This window comes from Drosophila suzukii, chromosome 3 (assembly GCF_043229965.1).
Source record: "Drosophila suzukii chromosome 3, CBGP_Dsuzu_IsoJpt1.0, whole genome shotgun sequence".
Taxonomy (NCBI): domain Eukaryota; kingdom Metazoa; phylum Arthropoda; class Insecta; order Diptera; family Drosophilidae; genus Drosophila; species Drosophila suzukii.
Window position 1 is genome coordinate 81,831,391 of NC_092082.1, and position 20,343 is coordinate 81,851,733.

The 20,343-nt window shown below is 40.3% G+C and overlaps 3 protein-coding genes across 3 annotated transcripts; all 3 read right to left on the bottom strand.

Moving 5' to 3' along the window:
• Positions 1-1,445: 1,445 nt before the first annotated feature.
• On the bottom strand, positions 1,446-1,990 carry LOC136116445 (uncharacterized). Its single transcript, XM_065865995.2, has 2 exons — positions 1,731-1,990; positions 1,446-1,657 (listed from the first exon to the last, which is right to left on the bottom strand). The coding sequence occupies exons 1-2, from the start codon at positions 1,933-1,935 to the stop codon at positions 1,524-1,526; spliced, it is 339 nt and encodes a 112-aa protein (XP_065722067.2). The 5' UTR covers positions 1,936-1,990; the 3' UTR covers positions 1,446-1,523.
• A 43-nt stretch (positions 1,991-2,033) lies between these two features.
• On the bottom strand, positions 2,034-3,123 carry LOC108017388 (uncharacterized). Its single transcript, XM_017084409.4, has 2 exons — positions 2,867-3,123; positions 2,034-2,356 (listed from the first exon to the last, which is right to left on the bottom strand). The coding sequence occupies exons 1-2, from the start codon at positions 3,050-3,052 to the stop codon at positions 2,168-2,170; spliced, it is 375 nt and encodes a 124-aa protein (XP_016939898.3). The 5' UTR covers positions 3,053-3,123; the 3' UTR covers positions 2,034-2,167.
• Positions 3,124-17,679: 14,556 nt separating this feature from the next.
• LOC108014336 (dynein regulatory complex protein 9) lies at positions 17,680-19,949 on the bottom strand. Its single transcript, XM_036817461.3, has one exon. It carries the CDS (start codon positions 19,172-19,174, stop codon positions 17,813-17,815), a length of 1,362 nt encoding a protein of 453 aa, XP_036673356.3. The 5' UTR covers positions 19,175-19,949; the 3' UTR covers positions 17,680-17,812.
• Between the last annotated feature and the right edge of the window lie 394 nt (positions 19,950-20,343).

The window sequence follows — 20,343 nt, forward strand, 5'->3', positions numbered from 1 at the left end:
GGCCCAACCAGCCCAACATGGCCAACAACATCCTTTTAACGCGGATGCGGATGCGGATACTAGGCGTATGCGCAATATTTGTCTGGCTCTAATTTTAGCCAACAATTTGCCAGCACTTACATGATTAAATTGCAGCCTCGAACGCTGCCGCTGATGATGATGATGATGATGATGGGGCTAGATGGCTGGATATACCAGTAATGCTGATGTGATGGTGATGGTGATGATGGGCTATGTGGAAAAATGGTGGGGTGGTAAAACTTTTCAAATATGCGAGTCTTTTAATTAACTTGCCGGCACTTGTGAAGCTCTGTGTTTTAATATATTGTACGAATATTCCATCTTTCGACCCTTTTACACTCACTTTTGCTCCTTTTTTTCATTTGCTCGCAAGCATGCTTTTATTAAGCGTTTCATAATTTCATGCAGTAAACTTGCTAATTGCGCCGCCTTGCTTCCTTTTTTCCTCGGCACTCTCGACTTCACTTCCACTCTACACAACTCAACTCAACTTGACTCGTTTCGCTATGCCGCCCCTTTTTTGTGCCAGGCCAAGACTTTTGCTTTTGGCCAAGAAAGCTGCCAAAAAAGTGTGTATAAAATAATGGGAAAACATGGCAAGGGACAGAGCCGGAGTGGAAGCCGTGTCGAAAGCAAGCCAGTGCGAATTAGTTGGCCCCAAAGTGTTTTCCGTTTTTAATATTTCCTCCGCACCGACTTGGGAAAAAGTTGCTAGCATCTCGGCCACTTTTGGAGACTCTTGGCCACGGCTCGTCGCTTTTCTGCCGCTTGGTCACTGGCTGGCTCACTTGCTCAATTTCCGCTTTTAATTAAATGAACATTAGGCTGAGAGGAGCCGAGTTTCCTTGCAAAAACCCACCGAAAACCAACCACCTGATGGCATTTTCCTCCATGCTCGATGCATTTTACATTGCATTTGCAAGCAACCAAAAGGCAGCCAAATTGCGCGTAAATTGCATGCAGTTAGTTTTAAATTTTAAAATTAATTTTTAGCCCGTATTTGCCGCCCTTAACTGAACTGCACTGAACTGGCCTTGTGTGTTTGCGCACTTTAATAGCTGTTAATATTTATGAACTAAAAGTTCAAACAACAAACAGCCGAATAGAGCCAACTGTTGTCGATATTTAACGATGCATTCGGTGGGGCGAAAGTGTGTGTGTTGCCAGAACCGGCATTATACATTGGATCCCAGCCAGCCAGACCTAAACAAACAGCAGGCGTGAATTGGCCCATAATTATTCAATAACAGTTTATTTAAAACAGACCATTAGGACTACATTGATGAAAATTAATTAAGCGAAATTCATGTTCAAACACCCATAAGCGAATCTAAATTGGCACAAAACGCTGTTTAAAAAGCGAATCAACAGATTCAGTTTTAGCTGTATAAAAAGAATCTAATTCTAGAAAAGAGTATACAAAATTGTATTTTTATATATATGTTATATATTTCAAAAGTTAATTTAGTTAATGTACATATATGGTAGTCATAATCTACATATCACACGGTTTGCACTGGTTTATATTTTTTTTCTCTGGCGCAGAAATAAATGCTTATCAAGATGAGGAGATCCAAGGCTATTAACAACTTCAGTAAGTTCAACTGCATTAATTGCATGCGCAGAACTTCCACATCTAAGGAACAGCCAATCCATATGGAAAAGAGTTATATAAAAAATATATAACTTTGCAGCTAAAACCAACTTACCATCTTGCTGTTGTTGCGTCTTGAGCAATTGAAGCTCAAGGTCGGGCAGTATAAAATCAGATTGTCGATCGACAACCATCTCGAAACTTACGAGATGATCATTGGGTGTTTCCATCAGATTAATCCCAATGGGTGCTGGCAATACAAAGTCCAGCATATGGATCGTTAAGAATAGGATGATAAAGGTATTACTAAACCGAGACATTGTCAATCAACGACTGATGAGGGAAGAACTTTATATGGTTTGCCCTGGTTCGAGGTTCCCCAACATTTGCGTAAATAATGAAAACACGCTGCGTAAAATATGGTGACAGCTACTTGTACTTTTATTCCCATTGTTTAAATACCCGCTTTAAAGCAGCTGAAAAGCAAACAATGACGAGCAATATCCGATTCGAAGGTTAAGCGATAGAATTTCTCCTCATGGAGCTGAAGCACTATTTCTTACTGGCACTGGTGGTTGATTCTTCTGTGGTAGTAGTAGTAGTAGTTGATGCCTCCGTTGTTAAAACTGCTGATGTTTTGACCGTTGCTACTTCTCCAGAAGGCGAAGATTCGGTCGATGACTCCCCGTTACCAGCTTCACCACCGCCGCCAGTGATAAGCTCCATTACTACCATAAAACCCTGCACAAAAAAGAAAATCATAATTATTAGATTTTGTTTTAAACAAACTAAATTCTTGAAAGAAACTGTACAAACAACACGTGCCTTATACAAACAAAATTGGTAATTTGAATTTCTTTAGAAAAACAAGTCAACCCAAATCCAAGTTTTAGCGACACAGAAATGGGTTTACCAAAAGTCTGCAAGAAATATATACATCAATATATCTATATGATGTACATCACTATAGGTATTTTAATTGTGTATATATTGTGAGAATTTTTTTAATATAACTTCCCAGCAGAAGAATTAAAAATTTTAGAAATAGTTTGTTCGTGACAATCTATAGAACCAATTTTACACAAAATGGTTTTGTAATCCCTTTTTTGATTAGCGTACTGTTACTTGAAATAAAATCATTCACTTTTAATTTGAATTTTTGACATTGATATCAAAATAAAACTAAATTTCACCAACCGGCTTACGAATATCAGTTTAGAACTTGTGTAAATGTATCTTGCTTTACAATACCTCTTTTAATTTTTCCCATAAGCCGCCAAAAAGATCCGTTGGATGTGTGAATGCATCGAGAGGGTTCGCTGAATCGGCTCGTCCCAAAGGTCCCAAAGGTAACTTATCCTTTATCACATCAGGGACCAAACCGCCATTGGCACAGGCCATACAGCCAAGCAGGCACAACCAGATTACTATTTTCATTACGAACACGGAAATGAATGTTTTCTTTCTATCCTACAGTAACAAGCAAATGCGATCTAATGTCTAAGAAAACGCGGATACATTTCGTTTTTGACGGCTGGTCTCAAACTTATTATTCTCAATAACCCTGAATCTAATTAAATTAACGGCTGTTTAAATATCACAAAAGACCTGACATCGTTTGCTGCAGGTGTGCCTAACTGGTGAATGAACCGTGTCATGAGATAAGTGTTCTTAGAAATGTATTTAAATTATAATATGAACGTGATAAAACATACTGGGGCAATTATTTTACAACAATAGAGAAAAATAATAATAATTTTGCTTAGTACTCTTAGCTTTAACCAAATTTCTGTGTTCCGGGTTGGAATAATAACTTTATTTTTCTGTTTACTTTAACAGTAAGACTTTGTAGAAATACATTTCAGCGGAAAAGTCATTTTGATAAAAATATTAAAGCATTCTAGTATTTAGCAGCAATCTGTGGGTTATCTATATCAAATTTTAATAACTCCAATGTATGTAAGCTTTGTTCTTCTGTCTCTAAACGCACATTTGGTTATTAGCATTCCACTTATTAAACTATAAATTTCTTTGAAGTCACGAATGAATTTTACTTGCAATCAATTTAAACTAACGAGCATAAGTCCCGACTTCACTTTTGTCAAACTGAGTCTCCTTGAGGCTTGTCTTTGATCACCGCTGAATGCGATTTTCCAGCAATCTGTCATAAAAGCAATGCATTTTGCCGTGATACTCCTCGCAAAGTCGGACATCTAATTGGCCCTAATATCGCTGTCATCCGCACTTGCACCCCACTTGCACTCAGCCAGCATTATGGCTTTGATCTGACTTAGACATATGCCCAAGATAATGGCGTTGGCGTTGGCAGATGCACATGCCCTCCACTTGGTGGGTTCGGGATTCAGGGTTTTGGTTGGGGTGCGACTTTCGAGCGCATCGAGTTGTAAGCGGTAGAAAAGCATATCAAATGCATTCACGAGCAGGAGCGTTTTAAATTACTCAGAACGTGGAGGGGGCTGACGACTCAGTCAGTTGAGGGAGTGTGTGAAAATGGTATGGGGTTCCTTTCTCCCCCTTCAAAGTCGAGTGTGTGCGAGTGAGCTTCAATTAATATGCAGCAATTGCATGTATGCATACGCCTCGGTTATCTACTGCCACCTAATTGTTTATTTATGTGCACTTCCTTTGCCATCTAATTAACTGAGTGCAGCATGTGGATTACCTGTCATTTCCACCCATTGTTTATCGCCTGTTTCAATTGATCAAATTTGCTCGAGGAAATCAAGCGTCCGCACAAAAGCAGCTACCAAGTAGCAAGGACCTAATAAAAAGGAGGATATGGCAGCAGAAAGTAGCAGTCTCATCACTTGGCCCCGCAGCCTGATCTATGGCACTGCAAGTGTCACATAAATTACAAGCGGAAGCATCAAAATGCTGTCAAATGAAGAATGGGCGAAAAGCTGGGGAGTAGAGTTGATTCGAGTCGCGACGAAAAGGATTTTCATTGCCGCGTTCTGGGAGAGCGTTCCACTTGCAGTGCACAGAGAAAAATAAATGGATGTAGTGCAATTATTTCAAATTTAGTGTGACCGCAGTACCTTATGAACAATTTTTTCCACAGTGTGACCTTGCCGTTTTATAAAAGGGGTAAATTAGGAACAATACTCACAAGTTGTTTTTTTTATATTGAAGAAAAGCCCTTTTGAACCACTTTTCGTGACATTTTCTCTCTGTACTTGACTCGACTTAGCTCCGCTTGCTTTGGTAGCTTGGCGTTTAGTTTTTCGCATTGGCACTTTGTCTTCATCAGAGGCGACGAGCGGTGGCCGCAACAAGCTCATCATAGCCATCGACGGCCGCATCATCGTCATCTTCATCGTCATTCTCATCGCCGTCGTCGGCGTGCTCCTACATAGCTATAAACATCAATTTAGCAACGAAAATTGGTTTTCAGATAGCTTCCACACACACACACATGCCCACCAACACTTCTTCAGCTGGAGAAAAATTGTTTTTCGCTTTAAGTGACAAGCAGTGAGAGCGAACTGACGACAACTTTGTCGATGTCTTCGTTCTCTTCTTGTTATAGTGTTCCCTTTTTTATTTATTTGTTATTTTTTGGGGGCTAGTAAATTTCGTCATGTCGAGGCACCCGTGTGGAAAATAATAAACCAAAAGCAGAGATAAGCACACTGTAAAATAAAAGTATTGACCTACTTTCATACATTTCGGGGACTTTAACTAGCATATTTTAAAAGCTGGCTTTGATTTCGGATGCCACATAAATAAATATATGTGTGTAGAGATTCCAAGTGAATATTGCAGCATTTCGGAAGTGACTGAGACGAGTTGACCACACCCATGCTTGGCCATAAATTTATCATTGCATAACCGCAGGCGCATGAATAAGACATTCGAATTGTGGCAAATGGAGTGGGAAGCCAGCATATATTGATAATGATTAGATTGATTGAAATTTTAATGGCTGAGTGAGGCTCTAAGCCGAGAAGGCCAGACAGTTGACCACTCCATCGTAAAATGCCAAATAGGACCTGTCATAAACCGCAAATACAGACACACTCCAAACAACCACTTCACTGGCGTCAAAAGCGAAAATTATTTAAATTTATGCCGGGTCTCGAAGAGGAATAAACGAAGTAAAAAACGAAGTCGACCAAAATGTGTGCCAAATGAAATTCGTTCAAAATTTTATGCAAACCTCAACAAATTGTCATTAAAAGCGGCAACACAACATACATACAAACTGGTCTTGGCCATAAACAGAGCCGCCATTTCAACGTCCATATTTATGATGTGAACGACAAGACAAAATGGACTTCCGGCCGGCGAAAAGTGGAGATATACAGAGAGTGTGTGGGGGCTATGGAATCCTGGCTCTTTGCATTTTAATAGACTGACCCAAACGCTTTTGGAACCACATGCAGAACGCGAAAATACAAACGCCGGCACATGTGTATATTAGCTGGTGGTACCTACATATATGTTTATATGGGTGTGTGAGGAGCATTTGCAATGCAAATTGGCAAAAGTTTAAAAAATTTATGCGGCTTTAATGGCACCTGGCGACTGCAGACCGGACCTCGGATCCAAAAACCAGACCAACCACACAACACCACAGCCAACCAAGACTATTCCAGGAAATTATATACTAAATAGCAGAATAATTTTTTTGGCATTTGCGCTGCTCATTTTTTCTCCCTTCCACTGCCGTTTTTGTCGACTACATTAAATGCAAATTTATGCCTATTTGCTGCAAGAAAGTGTAACGGAACCTTTCTGTTGCTAGCTGCTTGTTAAACTCGCATAAAATTCGCTGGCGGCTTCCCATTTCGCCTGACACTAAAAGGATAGCACTAGGGATGAGAAAGAATATTTTTGCCAAGGTGGGGTACAATTTATAAAGCGGAAAGGTTTATCAAACTATTTTTAAAATGAATTTAATTTTTAAAAAAGGGTTGGGACATCTACCTTTTTATCTATATACATAAAACAATCTTTAAAAAGGGAAGAAAGCCCTATCTTGTAAAGCTATTGAAATTCATTTTACAAATTATCACAATAGTATAAGGGTGTGCAAAGAAATATATTTGCCCAAGTGATCCAAATAAGGCCTAGAAATATTTTCCTTAAAAAAAGGTACCCATTTTAGAACCTAGGTACACATACCTCACCCCAACACTGAAAAAAGCCAACCCATTCCGCCCAATTATTGAGCGTTTCATCAAAGCCATGGGCGTGCCTGGAAGGGGGGTGAAAAAGGGTAAATCGGGGGATTCGGAATGGCTAAACTATGGCAAACTATCGCCACTTGCATTGTGCATTCGAGCAATGCTCGCAACTTATTGTTGTTATCGCTCTTTGCACTTCTTTTGACTTCTTTTGGCTGCCACTTGGCAGGCGAAACTCTTTGGAACTTGGCTAAGTAAAATTTATGTGCATTTCTTGTGTGCCTCCAGTGTGAAATGTGCCAAGAAATGTTTGGTTTTGTCTTTGGTTTTTTGCTCTCATAGGCGCAGCAGCGGCAGCAGATGCATTGGAAAAACGTTAGCTCCAAATAATTAGCCATTAACAATTGGCCTGGCCAATTGGACCAGGAACGTCTGTTGCCAATTTCTTTTCCAGGCCATTCTGGTGTGAAAGTTTTACCCTTTATTGTGCCGGCTTATCCCATCTCTCAGGATTGCACTGGCAAATTGCTGTCTTGCTACTGCAACTTTTTGCCTGATGCGCTCAATAAAGCGATTTATGCTACTTGCTCCTTTTTGGGCCCTGAAAACTTTGTGAACTTTTGCCAACATTTGTTTTGTCTATTGCCTTGTATCTTGCGGCATTTCTGGCAGCCTCTCGGCCACTCAGCCACTGAGCCACTTGACTTGGCCTAAACTCCCCAACTTATTAGTGCAGTTTATTCACCGACTCCAAACTCAAGAAGCTGCGTGCGGTTTGTCTTGGGGTGCACATAAATCTCGGCGAGGCAACTTTTCGGACACGGCCAGCAAATAAACACCCGGGGTCATAAATCAGGGGGCGCGCTCAGCTGCAACATGGCCAACATGACGTGCAACATGCACCGCATCATAGGAGAAAAAAAATGAAACTGCATTCTGATGGGTTTCTGGCTACCAAAAAAGGGGCAGATCGAAGCTCCTTGGGCGTGGCTAATGCAAATCATCCAGCAGCGACAACAGCTGCAAATTTTGGCCAAATTGGCCTGGCTGTAACCGCTTGCCCAACTTGGCATTCATGGGCGCTGTGATTCCGAACGCCCCTGCATAATTTATCATTTATTTGGGCTCATTACCCGTACGGAATATGAATAATTAAAGCGTGTCGGTGGTTAAAAAATAAAAAATGCACTGCCAAGTGAAGCAATTTGCACTGCACTTAAAGCCCCCATGTCAACTTTGCAAAAATTGGGCAACGTCCGGGATTATATTTCGTGGGTTTTGACTCCCTGCCTGGTTTTACCCGTTCAACAATCGTTGTTCGATTTGTGGCACCTGCTACATTTTGGCCACCGTCAAACTGCAACTCATGTCATGTGTGACAAAAATCGAACATTGATGTCATTGACAGACGCAATTTTGGCCAGCAATTGTAATTGGTTTAGGACCGGGTTGGCAGTTGTAGTTCCAGCCAGTTCGGACCGTTCGTTAATTAACATGTTCGTGGCTTTGCTGGATGTAACAGTACATGCCCTGAAGTGAGCTTATGTCAGTTGGGGTGGACCATTACAAAGCATTCGAACATAATAATAAAAAGACAAAATACATTTTTGTAATTTAAAAAACAATGAATCATTTTTGAAGAGCTAAAATGATGTAGTAAGTTCGTACATATTTACAAGTCTTAACTTATTAATCTTTTTTGTAAAAACTAAATTTAAAAACAAGACGAAATGATTTAAACTTAATTTTTAAACACCCTGATTAGATGTTTTATCGACAAGTGTTCTTAAGAAAGCTATTTATATTTTCTAATTTTTAGATGTTCATAATTTTGTTGATTATTGTAAGGCATGTCCTTAATTTTAATGATTATCTATCAAGCCTGTCAAGACTTTTTTATTTATTCAGTACACCATTTAAATGCAATGTTTCAAACTATTAGTTTCCTAAATATTTTTAAAGTTGGTCCACCCAGCTGTCCACCTTCTATGCACAACTCCCACCGTTAAGCGAATCATTTTGCACGCGCAATGAACTCATCGCCAGCGTGGACTTAATCAAATTTCGCAGCGGAAAATAGCTTGGAGAGCAGCAGCCCGTTTCGAGCATTTCCGGCACGTTTTTTCGGGCGGACGGAATCTTAGCATACTTTGGAGCGCACTTTATTGGTGTGGAATCGGTGGAAAGTGGTGTCTTGTTTCGGCTAAATGGAGACGAGGGCCCACGTTGACACACTTATTTACCAGCTGGCCACGGCGGTACTTCCATGGTCATCTCTCGCCCGCTGGTGAAGGGTTCCACCCCTTCTGGCCCCCAATTTAATCTGGTCTGTGTGCGCCGGGCTTGTTGCACGCTTCACGCTCGCAATGGCACGCGGCGCATAAATCAATGGCAACGATCTTTACGTGCTGCCTCAAAGTTTCTCGTTCAGCATCCGGCACATCTAGAACACTCAAGAAAAAAAATGGTTGAAGCTTCTTGATTTTTAATAAAAATTCAAATGGTAAAAGAGAAAGTCTGAAAAGCAGAATGAATTTGATTATATATGTATGCACTCCAAGATCATAATAATATAAGTTAGCACCATAGAAATAAGAACAAATTTTAAGTCATTCCCAAAAGTGTCTAAAAGTATGCAAGAATATATTTTAGATAAGAGCATTTTGATAGATTCGTTCCAGAAGAAGACGTGCCTTTTATATAGCATACTTTTAGACACCTTAGTAAGGAAATTCTAAGACTTAAATATATGTGATAGACAAATCTTTTTACGCAAAAAATATACATTTTTGTTAGAAAGAAATCCTTCAAAGCAGTTATTTTTTTAGTGTACAAAACCCCTTCTCGTCACTTTTTGCCAACCAACACTCACGCGCCTTGCAATCTTTATTGCACATTGCGGCTTCCGGCTGGCGGATGCGGATGTGGATGTGGATGTGTATTTGTGCGAGTGTGCCCGCTTGTTTGTGTTTGTGTTTGTGCCTCATTTTAGTTGAGAATGCTGCATTAAAATGCATTTGGCTTTCAATTTACTCGCACTCGCGTAATATTTTCATTAAGTGTTTTCTTTTTAGTCATTTCGCCCACGTCCTCATTTCGCTGCTCGCCCGCACACACTTAAGTACTCTAAATTGTTAATGAAATGTTAAATGGCTCTGAGTGGCCGAAAGGAAAACACAATTCGACGCCTGCTGATTGACCGTAATGAGCCAGTTACGCAACAATATCCATTAATAAGTAATTAATAATGACCCCTGTGGGGCACTGGGAGCCCAGGTGTTTGCCACATGTGGCATTAATTGCCCAAAAGCAAGGTCGATGGCAAGCCAAATTGAGAGGTCAATTAACAGAGAGAAACAATCACAGCTTTTGGGCTAATTAGAAATGTGTCTCTGGGTCTCGTAATCCGGTCTTCCAGTGAATTCTGGCTAAGAATCAGAAACCGGAAACCAGTCAAAATGCCATGCAAACAAATTCATTAATTTTAACAGCAAGAGCAGCAGTAACATCAAATGCGTTTTAAGTGCAGGGATTGTTGGGACCCAGCTCGAATCAAAAAAAAAACCAACTAACATCAACTGAAGTGGAACGCACAGATAGACAGCTGTTGATAACGCCCAGAGACCAACCAGTACCAAAAACCAAACCAAACCAGACCAAACCGAACAGAACTCGCAGACACAAACATGTGTAGGATTGCCAAATCCTCTGCCTGCATCTGCACACCCCGAATCCCGATTCCAAAATATCCCATTCCCATCTCGCCGGCAGCAAATGCGCTTGTCCCATGCTGATCCCTTTAGCTGTTGAATTGCAAATTGTTTGTATCTGGCGTCAACAATTTGTTTTTTGTCTCCGCCCGTAAGAGCCTTATGTCGGAGTAATGGCAACTATATGATATAGTTTGCCAAGCCAGATTATTAATGTAAATGTGCAACGAGAGCCGGTAATGGAAAGCTCTTTTCCTTCCCCTCTAGATTATCAACTTGGAAATGATCAAGGACAAGGTTAGAGCTGGGGACTACAATAAGCTCCTTTTAGTTATGGTTTCTTAATATATAATGGACCACGCAAATGGATTTTCACAACAGAAATAAAAACTTTAACTTTTTATTTTAGTTTTTAAATCGTTACTACATTTAGTGTCATTTAATCATTAAAATGTAAAAATAAATATCGTTACATCGATGAAAAAAAAGTGTTTTAAAAAAGATATCGAAAATTATGTGTGTTTTAAATTAAGTGTTTTAAAAAAGATATCGAAAATTATGTGTTTTTTTGTCATGTACATTTTAAGATATTTGTCGTCATCTAATTAATAATTGTAACAAATATAAATGTTTAAATTAGATTAAAATATATATGTGTTTCTATCACAAAAAAAGGGTTAAAAAATCACTTATAAAGGTGTCTAAAAGTATGCAACAATATATTTTAAGCCAGGACTAAGAAGAGAGTAAACTTTTTTTGCAGCATACTTTTAGACACCATTAGTAATACCATCTAACATTTTTAAAACACTCTTATTTTAAGGATAAGGGTGTTCCGGGATCGTTTTGATCCAGATCCCCCATCTTTTCTGGATTTTGTTGCCACTTTTTTCGCTCTCGCTGACAAAATGTCCACCCATCTGTCACGGCAACCGGCAACAACTTTCAGCCAGCGGGCAGGCATCAGCAACAAGCATTCAAAAACTTAATTTTTTTTTTGCATACCCTACATGCAGCAATTTGTATGATTTCCAACTGCAGTTTTTTGATGCGTTGTTTGTAGGTTGTCAAATGCGTTTTTCCCACTTGTTTTACAATTTTGTGGAAGAAACAAATTTGAATGCACAGCAAATGGCAAATGAGCAAGTGCATTGTCAGGGAGAATTATTAAATTGCTGCTGCTGCTGCTGCTGCGGAGTAAAAGAGGCTGGGGAAAATGTATAGGAAAATTGGGTGGGGAAAAAAGGAGCAAGTGGCGCTTAATGGTCTGGCCATGTCGTTTAATTTTTTCTGTTTTACCCCTTTGGTCGCATTCTGCTGCATTGTGCGCTAAATACTTTGACGTCTTTTTATATTATGCATTAAATTTTTGTTTTTCCCCCATTTTTTTTTGTTTTTCTGTTTGTTTGTTTCGCCCGCAAGCATTCGAGCCATTTGCATTTACATATGCGCATTGCTTGCTGCAGATTGTATTTAATTAAAATTTGTTGTAATTCTAGAAATGGCCGGGAAATGCGGCCATAAAGCAGCCCTATGACAGCCAGCAAGGCCGGGCCTGATTTAAGTGCGTTCATATATATGTACATAGACCATTTACGGGGCATTCGATTCGATTTTGCCTTCGTATGACTATGGCACATGGTAAATAATGAATGCCCAAAAATGCAGTAATTTATCGCCATGTTTATCTGCTACTCATTACTAGGCAAAAGCAGCAAAATCTGCATAAATATCACAAATGTAGCGCATGAGTGTGTCCGTGTGTCATGTTTCGAGGGCCCTGGGAGTAAAAACCCATTGCAAAAATGGCGATAAGCAAAATTCAGTTTTGTTAATGGCTTGGCCAATTCAATTTGCTGTTTTGTGCCGGGGACGTTCATCAATTTCGTTTGGCAAATGCAAATAGCAAAAATGATAGGCAAATATTTATTGTACCCGGCATAATGAGTGAGAAATCTTGTTTTGGCAACCAAGTCAGGTACCGCATAGTGCCGAGGGCAGGAAGCCAGGTCTAATGGGACCGAAAAGCTGGCCAGAAACATGGCCAGAAGGGAGTTTCTCTACCAGCCCGTGCATTTTGCATGCAAAACAGCCTCGTCATAAGCATTAAAACTAATGCGCCGAAAAGTAGACTATTAAAAATGTAAAGTCAACTTTATTAGCTCGAAGGAAAATTGTGTCATTTGTTTGTCTGCGAGTGTGTGAGCAGGAGCACTTGTGTGCTTGAAATTTGAGGCTACATTTGCAGAGATGTTGTGTACATAACTCTAGGAAAAGGGGTGGAAATATATCTAGAAATCAAGTTGCATGAAGAAAAACAAATAGAAAATCTGAATACTTACAAAAATGTATTGGAAAAACAAAATTTATTATAAGAAAACATACTATATTAAAAAGAGAATTATATATAGATATATAATTTTTGAAAGCCAAATAATTCGGTATAATTAATATAAATCCGTTTAAAATGTGCTTAAAAGTATGCTTTAAAAAATCCTCTTTGGGAAACTTGTGGATTAAAATGTAGTGTTTTGTTGCATACTTTTAAGTGGTTTTAAAACCCTATTAAAATCTGTGGCATTCTAGAGAGATTTAAAAATTGTATAAGTCGCTCTTGGTATACTCACACTGAATTTATAACCAAATTGATTAACATTTTATAAGTTTTTTTCCGTGTGCATGCATACTTTAAAGGGTCAGGCCTGTTTGCTTTCCTTTCCAGTGAGTTTAACGTTTGCTTAAACCTTAAAAATTCATTTCATATCTTTGGTAAATTGAATATCGCCAGATGTATACCCCTATTCACCAGAGCCGCTGGCAATGGCCTCTCAATTGCCAGCAAAGTTACACAAACACACCGACCTCGGAATGCGAGTATACTTGCTAGCAAACTAACACATTAGGCGGCGTTTCCTTTGCCAAAGTTGGTTGACTTCGTTTCTGGGACTGCTTTTTGGGGCCGACAAAACGGAGACGACAACAGCAGCAACAACATCATCAACAACAAACAAATAAACTGACAGACACTCGTTTCCGTTTTCAAACAAAACAGACGCCATATTTAAAATTCCAAACGGGGCACCCCGGCAATATAAGCAGGCAAACAAATGAAATAACACAAAATTGCCGTTTGCTAAAAACTTTTGCTTTGCTTATTTCCAAGTTTTTTTTTATTTATTCATCCCCATTCGGGATTCTGGTCTCTGGATTTTGTAGCTGCCAAAACAAAGAATTCAATTTAGTGGGGCGTACGTTGATGTGGACAGGTTCATTGAACGCGATTTTGGATTCCCTCGAATGAGCATAAATTTTCACGCTTTCCCGAGACTTGAACTAATTGTGAAAGTATGCCAAATGCGTTGAGAGAGCGACTCAATGGAATTCGCCAGCGAAAATCGAGCATCCGCTCAAAAGATGACAGCATTTCGGATTTTTCGACATTTATCATCATAGCCTGCGAAAGCAGCCCCAAAAACTTGCTGACCGGTGGCCGTGACTTCCGTGCACCAGAAATGAAATGAAAGATTTATTCCAGATTCGCATGACGAGATAGTGTGTTGTGGCAATATCCACTGAAAAGCACAACAGCCATGGCACAAAAGACACGTAGGCCAATAAAAATGCCATCCTCGTCTGTTGTTAAACTCCGCCAGCCGAAGTTGTATATTATGCTAAAATGATTTGTGTGGCCAAATTGCTGTTCAGACGTTGCACTAATTTCATGAGGAATGCATGGGGAAAACAATCAATAAGAGATAAGGAGTTGCTCTGATGTAAATACAGAGGAACTTCCATAGTTCTAGAACTTTTACAGCTGCTAGGGCTTCCTAAAACAGAATTGGTAATATATCTCTTAAATGATTCTTAAAAATGTGCTTTCCAGAAGTGGAATATTTTTTCCGGTTTCAAAATTCCACTTACTGAAATCCTTTTAGTACTAAAATTGTGTGCTAAAAGTATTTAAACAACTTAATATAATGGGTTTATAGAACTTCAAATACATTTTTTTATAATAATCGTTCATCAGGATTTTTCTAGTATTAAACGAAAAAAGTAACCCCATTTTTATCTTTTAAGTTATAAACTATATAATAAAATGGATTTGTAAGATTAAAAATATATTTCATTATAAAACATGTTCAGCGGGGACTTGGCCTCCAATAAAGAGTAAAAACTGGTGAGACTATATTTCAAAGAGTGACTAGAAAAGGGGTGATGGAGTTTAAAAAAAAACCTTCCATCAAAGCATTAGAAAAATCTATAAAATCGCTGGGCCCGTCAGGAAGCCACCCATACATGCCAATAAAATATTTTATCAAACGTACGTGCTGCTATTAGTCTCCCAGTTGCCACAGCCCCCGATTTCCCGAACTCCCCAACTTGCCCCGTCACATGTACGCATATCAAATGACTGCGTTGATGTGTTGAAAGACCGGGAAAGACGGGAGTTGAGATCGGGTGAACGGATGTGCGGGCGGTCAACCCTTTTTTACGGCTGGTCAGTGGAGCACCCGGGCACCCAGGCACTCCGACATTCCGGCACTCCGGTTCTGGTCTCTGATTATGCGTCGTGCGGCCATAAATTTATATTGAAAGACGTGCGCTGTTAATCAAATTAAAGTGTTTGATTAAATTTTAAATAAAACTCTCATTTTCCACGCTGCTGCTGCAGCAGTAAAAAACACTGAAAAATGAATATAAAAATAATAATGGGGAATGGAAATTAATTTAAGAACACATGGCGTATGAGCTATAATCAATTTATGAATTATGCGCAAGATTATTAATTAAATTCTGTTGCTTTGGGGCGAACGATAGAGTTTTTAAAGGACAACCCCTTTAAGGCCCCCATTGCTAAAGAGAATTTCGAAAACGTGTCGCAAACTACGTAGATATTCGAAGACTCGACTCCTTTGGCTCAAGTGCTGAAGCACTTTAAAGCGCTTAACGGGCCAACTGAAGTTAAATAACAATTTCACTGCTCATTAACCCTAATTTGTATGTAAATTTTTCGGGTTCCCCGGTTGGCCCTTTTTTCCCGAGCCCGGGCCCACGGGTATTGCAACGAGGCGCCCCGTTTTAAAGGCGAACTCTTTGCCATTTTGTAGGTTTTAAGTAACGCACATGACACGGAACGCAGCGAGTTACTATAGCTACTATGGGAATGAGGGCCTCCATTATGGAGCATTCGCTGCCGCCTTCTTCAAGTTGCAAATAGTGCGGGGCATGCAGAGGGCAGGAAGCGAGAATGAGTTGGTTTTTGGAGCTGGCCTGGCCAAAACGAGCATAAGAGATGGCCAGAGATAGCCGGGAAAATGAAGCGAAAAAAAAGGGGGGGCAAAAGGGAAAAAGCGTGGAAGATTGTTTGTCTGCTGCCCTCATTCCCGCTTTCCCGCCATGCAACCCAGCTCCATCTTCCATTAATTCATCCGCCATGGTGGCCAAACAATAGGCCCGACATTCCACGTTGGCCACATTTGGTGGCTGGTGCCGAAAATGTTTCATTTTACCCTTTTTTCAAAATTGGTCTATTCTAGCCGTTTTTTAGTACTCAGTGGGTAAAAAAAATTGTTAGTGATGCCAGGAACATAAACTACTTGCAAAAAGAAAATTTCATTTACAATTTTTTCCAAAAAATAGAGTCCGAGCGAATCATTAGACCTTTTTTTCTAAAATAATGCAAAATCAATATTAAAGAAAAATGTATTAAGCATTTTTTATACAGTTATTGAGGACTGTTCAATATTTTAAACATTTATTCTTGAATTTCTTAAATAAATAAATTTTGATATTTTGAATGATTTTAATTTATATATTAATACAATTTATGTGTTCTAAAATTATTTCTTATTTTTTTTGAAAAAATTTTAGATCACTTGGGTCACCTGCAAGCCATTTAATCAATTAATTTGGTTTTTAAATTAAAAATGGAGCTCTCTCCGAAATTGGCACACATTTCGGTACTTGAATTTTTTCAACTTTTGGGTACTCCCTTTTTCGGTACGCTTTTTCTGGTAAGACTTTTCGTTTACCAATTTCGCGTCCAAGTGGCAACCGGGCTTTTGGTTTTTTTGCTGGCCAGAAATGGACTTTCGGCAGTCATTATCGGGATGTTATTGTTGCTCCGCCAACCGGGCAGCCAGGCAGCAACAATTGCGAGGGACCGACTGACCGGGCGGAGTGCATTAAAACCAAAGTGAGTGCATGTGAGTGTGAGTATGAATGTGAGTGTGCAGACACTCCAATCGCCTCGCAAGGACATTCGCAAAACTGGACTCCCCAAGTGGAAAACCCGCCAACTGGCAAACGGCAAACAGGCAAACAAGAAATGACAGCAATGCAGCCTTGTGCCATGCAAATTCAATAAATTACGGCAACGACCATTAATTATATTTTAAATTGCAATGTCCACACTGGCACACTCGTGGGAAAGTTTTGCTTTTGTTTCGCGGCCCCCTTTTTATTTTGCAATGGCAGTGGAAAAAGTTCCATTCCACTCATTCAGCGGGCAAATTGTCGCAGTTTATCTCCACTGCACGCATCGAAAACAAAATGTTGCTGCCATAGTGCCACGCCCCCTTTAGGCCGCACTCGCCCGCCGCCCATTTGTGTTGCCAATGAATGCGCCGCAACAAATAAACCACTTTTGGCCATTCCCTGGCATAAAAGATAAATAAATGCGGAAAAGAAAAGGAGAATGAAACAAGAGGAAAAACAATGGAACTCCAGATGCAACTTCAACTTTTGCCTTTCGGATGGGTCAGTACTACCCCGGTACTACAGTAGTACTGCCCCTTTGGCGACCCCCTGCCCATCCTTAAACCATTATTATCGCCCGGCGTAAACAATTCTCGAGTCGGGCCTGTTGACACTGGCAGCATGTCATTAAGGGCCACGTCAGTAGCCAACCGCTGACGTGTTAACTGCAGCGCGTCCAACTTTTAATTGGTTTTAAGTCACAAGTTAATTTCCATAAAGCCAGGGGAAAGCGCTGAAAAAATCCCGGCGACAAAAGAACACGGAGGAAAATAAAATAAGTCATAAATGTGGGAAATAAAATTCGATCTTAATATGGATTTACACAACTTAAAAGCGATAGTGTTCTTATAATAAATTTTTCTTTATTATACAATGATATGATATTATATGATATGATATTATATGATATGATATGATGTGATGAACTGATGTGATATATGATATGATATTAAAAGATGTATGACATGATAAGTTGATATTTGATGCATATGATATGGTATGATTATATTGATGGTAAGACATAATATGTAATATTTCAATATTATTATATAATATTATAATTCCTTTTGTACAGTGTCCTATTTCTTGGGCTTGCCTCGTTTGCCGCGCTTGGGCTTCTTCTTAAACGGTCCCAGACCGCGTCTCACCATGGTGCCCCGCCACCAGGCCTGAAGTCTGACGGCGCACTCGATGCGGTGGATCTGGAGGTTCAGCAGACGCTGCTCCTCCTCCTTTTGGGCGCGGTACTCCTGGACATAGGTCATCCGTTCCTCGAAGATCTCGCGATGGCGCTGCAATAGCTTCTTCTGCTCGAGGATGCGCAGCTCCCAGGCTTCCGCCTCGCGATCCACCCGTCGCATCTCGCTGACGTAGCGCTCCTGCCACTCCTTAATCCTGGCCTGCAATTCCATGATTTCCCGCTGGCGAAAGGAGCGCAGTTCGGCACTCACCCGCTCTTCACGCGCCAGCTTTTGCCGGATGTCCAAAATATCCCTTAAATAGGCACGCTCTGCATTCTCACCCCAAATGGTTCCCTGGGCCAGACGACCCTCCTCCCAGCGTTGCACCAAACTGTACTCGAGGTCATTGACCCGGGAGACACAGCGCAGCTTGTACTTGGTATCGGCTATGCGCTCCTCCAGATTCTGCAACTTGTCCTTGGTCACCCGCTTCTCCGTTTCGAGGTCTTCTTTGAGTTTTTTTAGCTCGTCCTTGGATTCTTGCAGCTGTTGTGCAGCCTGGGACTCCTCGCTTTTGTTGCCACCCAAGGCAGCGATGGCTCTCTTAAGATTCTCCAGACCCTCATCCTCCTGGGGAGTAGTTTCCTCTTCTTCAGTTTCCAGGGTTTCCACATATCTGTCTCCTTCCATAACAACCGGCTTAATATCTTGTAATTGTTCAGTTTCAAAGGGACTTTGCCTTTCTTTAATTTGCAGATTCATGATTTTCATATCATCACACTCTTCATAAGATATTTCTTTACTTGCCCCTTCCAATTGTTCCTGTGGATTTTCCGGGGCTAACTCCTGTTCTAAATCCTCATCTAGATCCTTAACCTCTTCTGTGTTCTTCTCTGCCAATTCGGGATCATTCATGGCCACTTCAAAGATCATTCTAAGAGCATCCATATCCCTTTCGAATTTCAGGGCATTCAGGACATCCTCATCCAGCAGATCGGCATCGTTCTCTGGCTCCCCCAGCAGGGACTCCAATCTGGGAAGAACCTTTCCGGTAATAAGGATACGTTCTGGTTTTTCCTGCTCCCCCATGGACGAACTGCGTCGTCTTTGCAGAGAAGCGGGCAGCATAAGAGGTTTCCTGGCATTTAAACGTTGAGAACGCTGCTGCAAAATCAGTTGATTCAAGGTGTTCTTATAGACGGTCAGCAACAGGATGCGCCGCAGTTCCAGCAATTGCTCCTCCGTGTGTCCTTGCGACATTGCAACTACCAAAGACACATACCAAAATGTGTTAGCCAGAGACAATAGTTAAAGGCCAATCCCTGGAGTTCACCCCGGGCAACTGTTGCTAGGTTGAGCAGGAGTTTATAAATGTTTTTGACTTTTGGGTATGAACTCGGATTTTCACCATCGCAAGCCCACACTGGTTTTTAACTTCTGACTCATGTACGCCTTATGCGCCTTGGAAAAATGCTTGGGTTCAGGACCTGGCTTGCATATTTCATTGCTGTCATCGTCCTCGTGGCTTACGTGCGAAAATGCCCAACTGACTGCGTCGGACCCCTTATTGCACGAAATCGTTGAATTTATTTGCCATCCTCGTGCTCCTTGGAGTCCTTTTCCTTCTCCTCCTCCTTCATTCCCTTTCCATTTTTCCCTTTCGCTGCGCATCTGTATCTGTAAATGTATCTGTGGCCGCGTATCCTTGGGGTTCATTCACTCCTTGGGCCATGCAAGTATGCGTCTTCGCCATGGGCGCTTGGCTTATATGTTTAACCCAATAAATGCCGCGCTGATTGCAAGTTAAATTATTGGCGCGCAGAACTCCAGACCCGCATTACAATTAAATTATCGCATTAACCGCAAAACCTGCACACCGCCTGCTCTTCGACTCCGTTCACTCGGCCATTTGCCCAGCATGCCCGCAGCGACAGGGTTTAAAAATAAAATAAGTACATGGACCTCTTTGGCATTAAAAGATATGGTAGTGCCAGCTCGATTACCCTGGGCTGTAGGTATACAATTATGCAGGAGTTTGTCTGCGGAAAAAATACTAACTCAAATTTAGCAGACATTTTAAATAGGTATTAAAAATAAATCTTTAAATATATTCATAATTGATTTAAAATAATAATGATAAACAAAATAATACATAAACAAAGAGGGCTTAGAAATCACTTTTCAATTTTATTTTTAGGTGTCTAAAAGTATGCAACGAATAAAGGATAGTAGTCTTTCTGAAGGAATTAACTATATTTATTAGTTAAAAATATAATGCTGCATACTTTTAGACAGCTAAAAAATAAAATGTACAAGTGATTTCAAAACCCTAGTTGTTTGGCTTTTCATTTTACACAGTTGATTTTCTTTTTATAGAATGCATAACTGATAATCTTGTTTTGACAAAACAGCAAACTTTGCATGTGTCT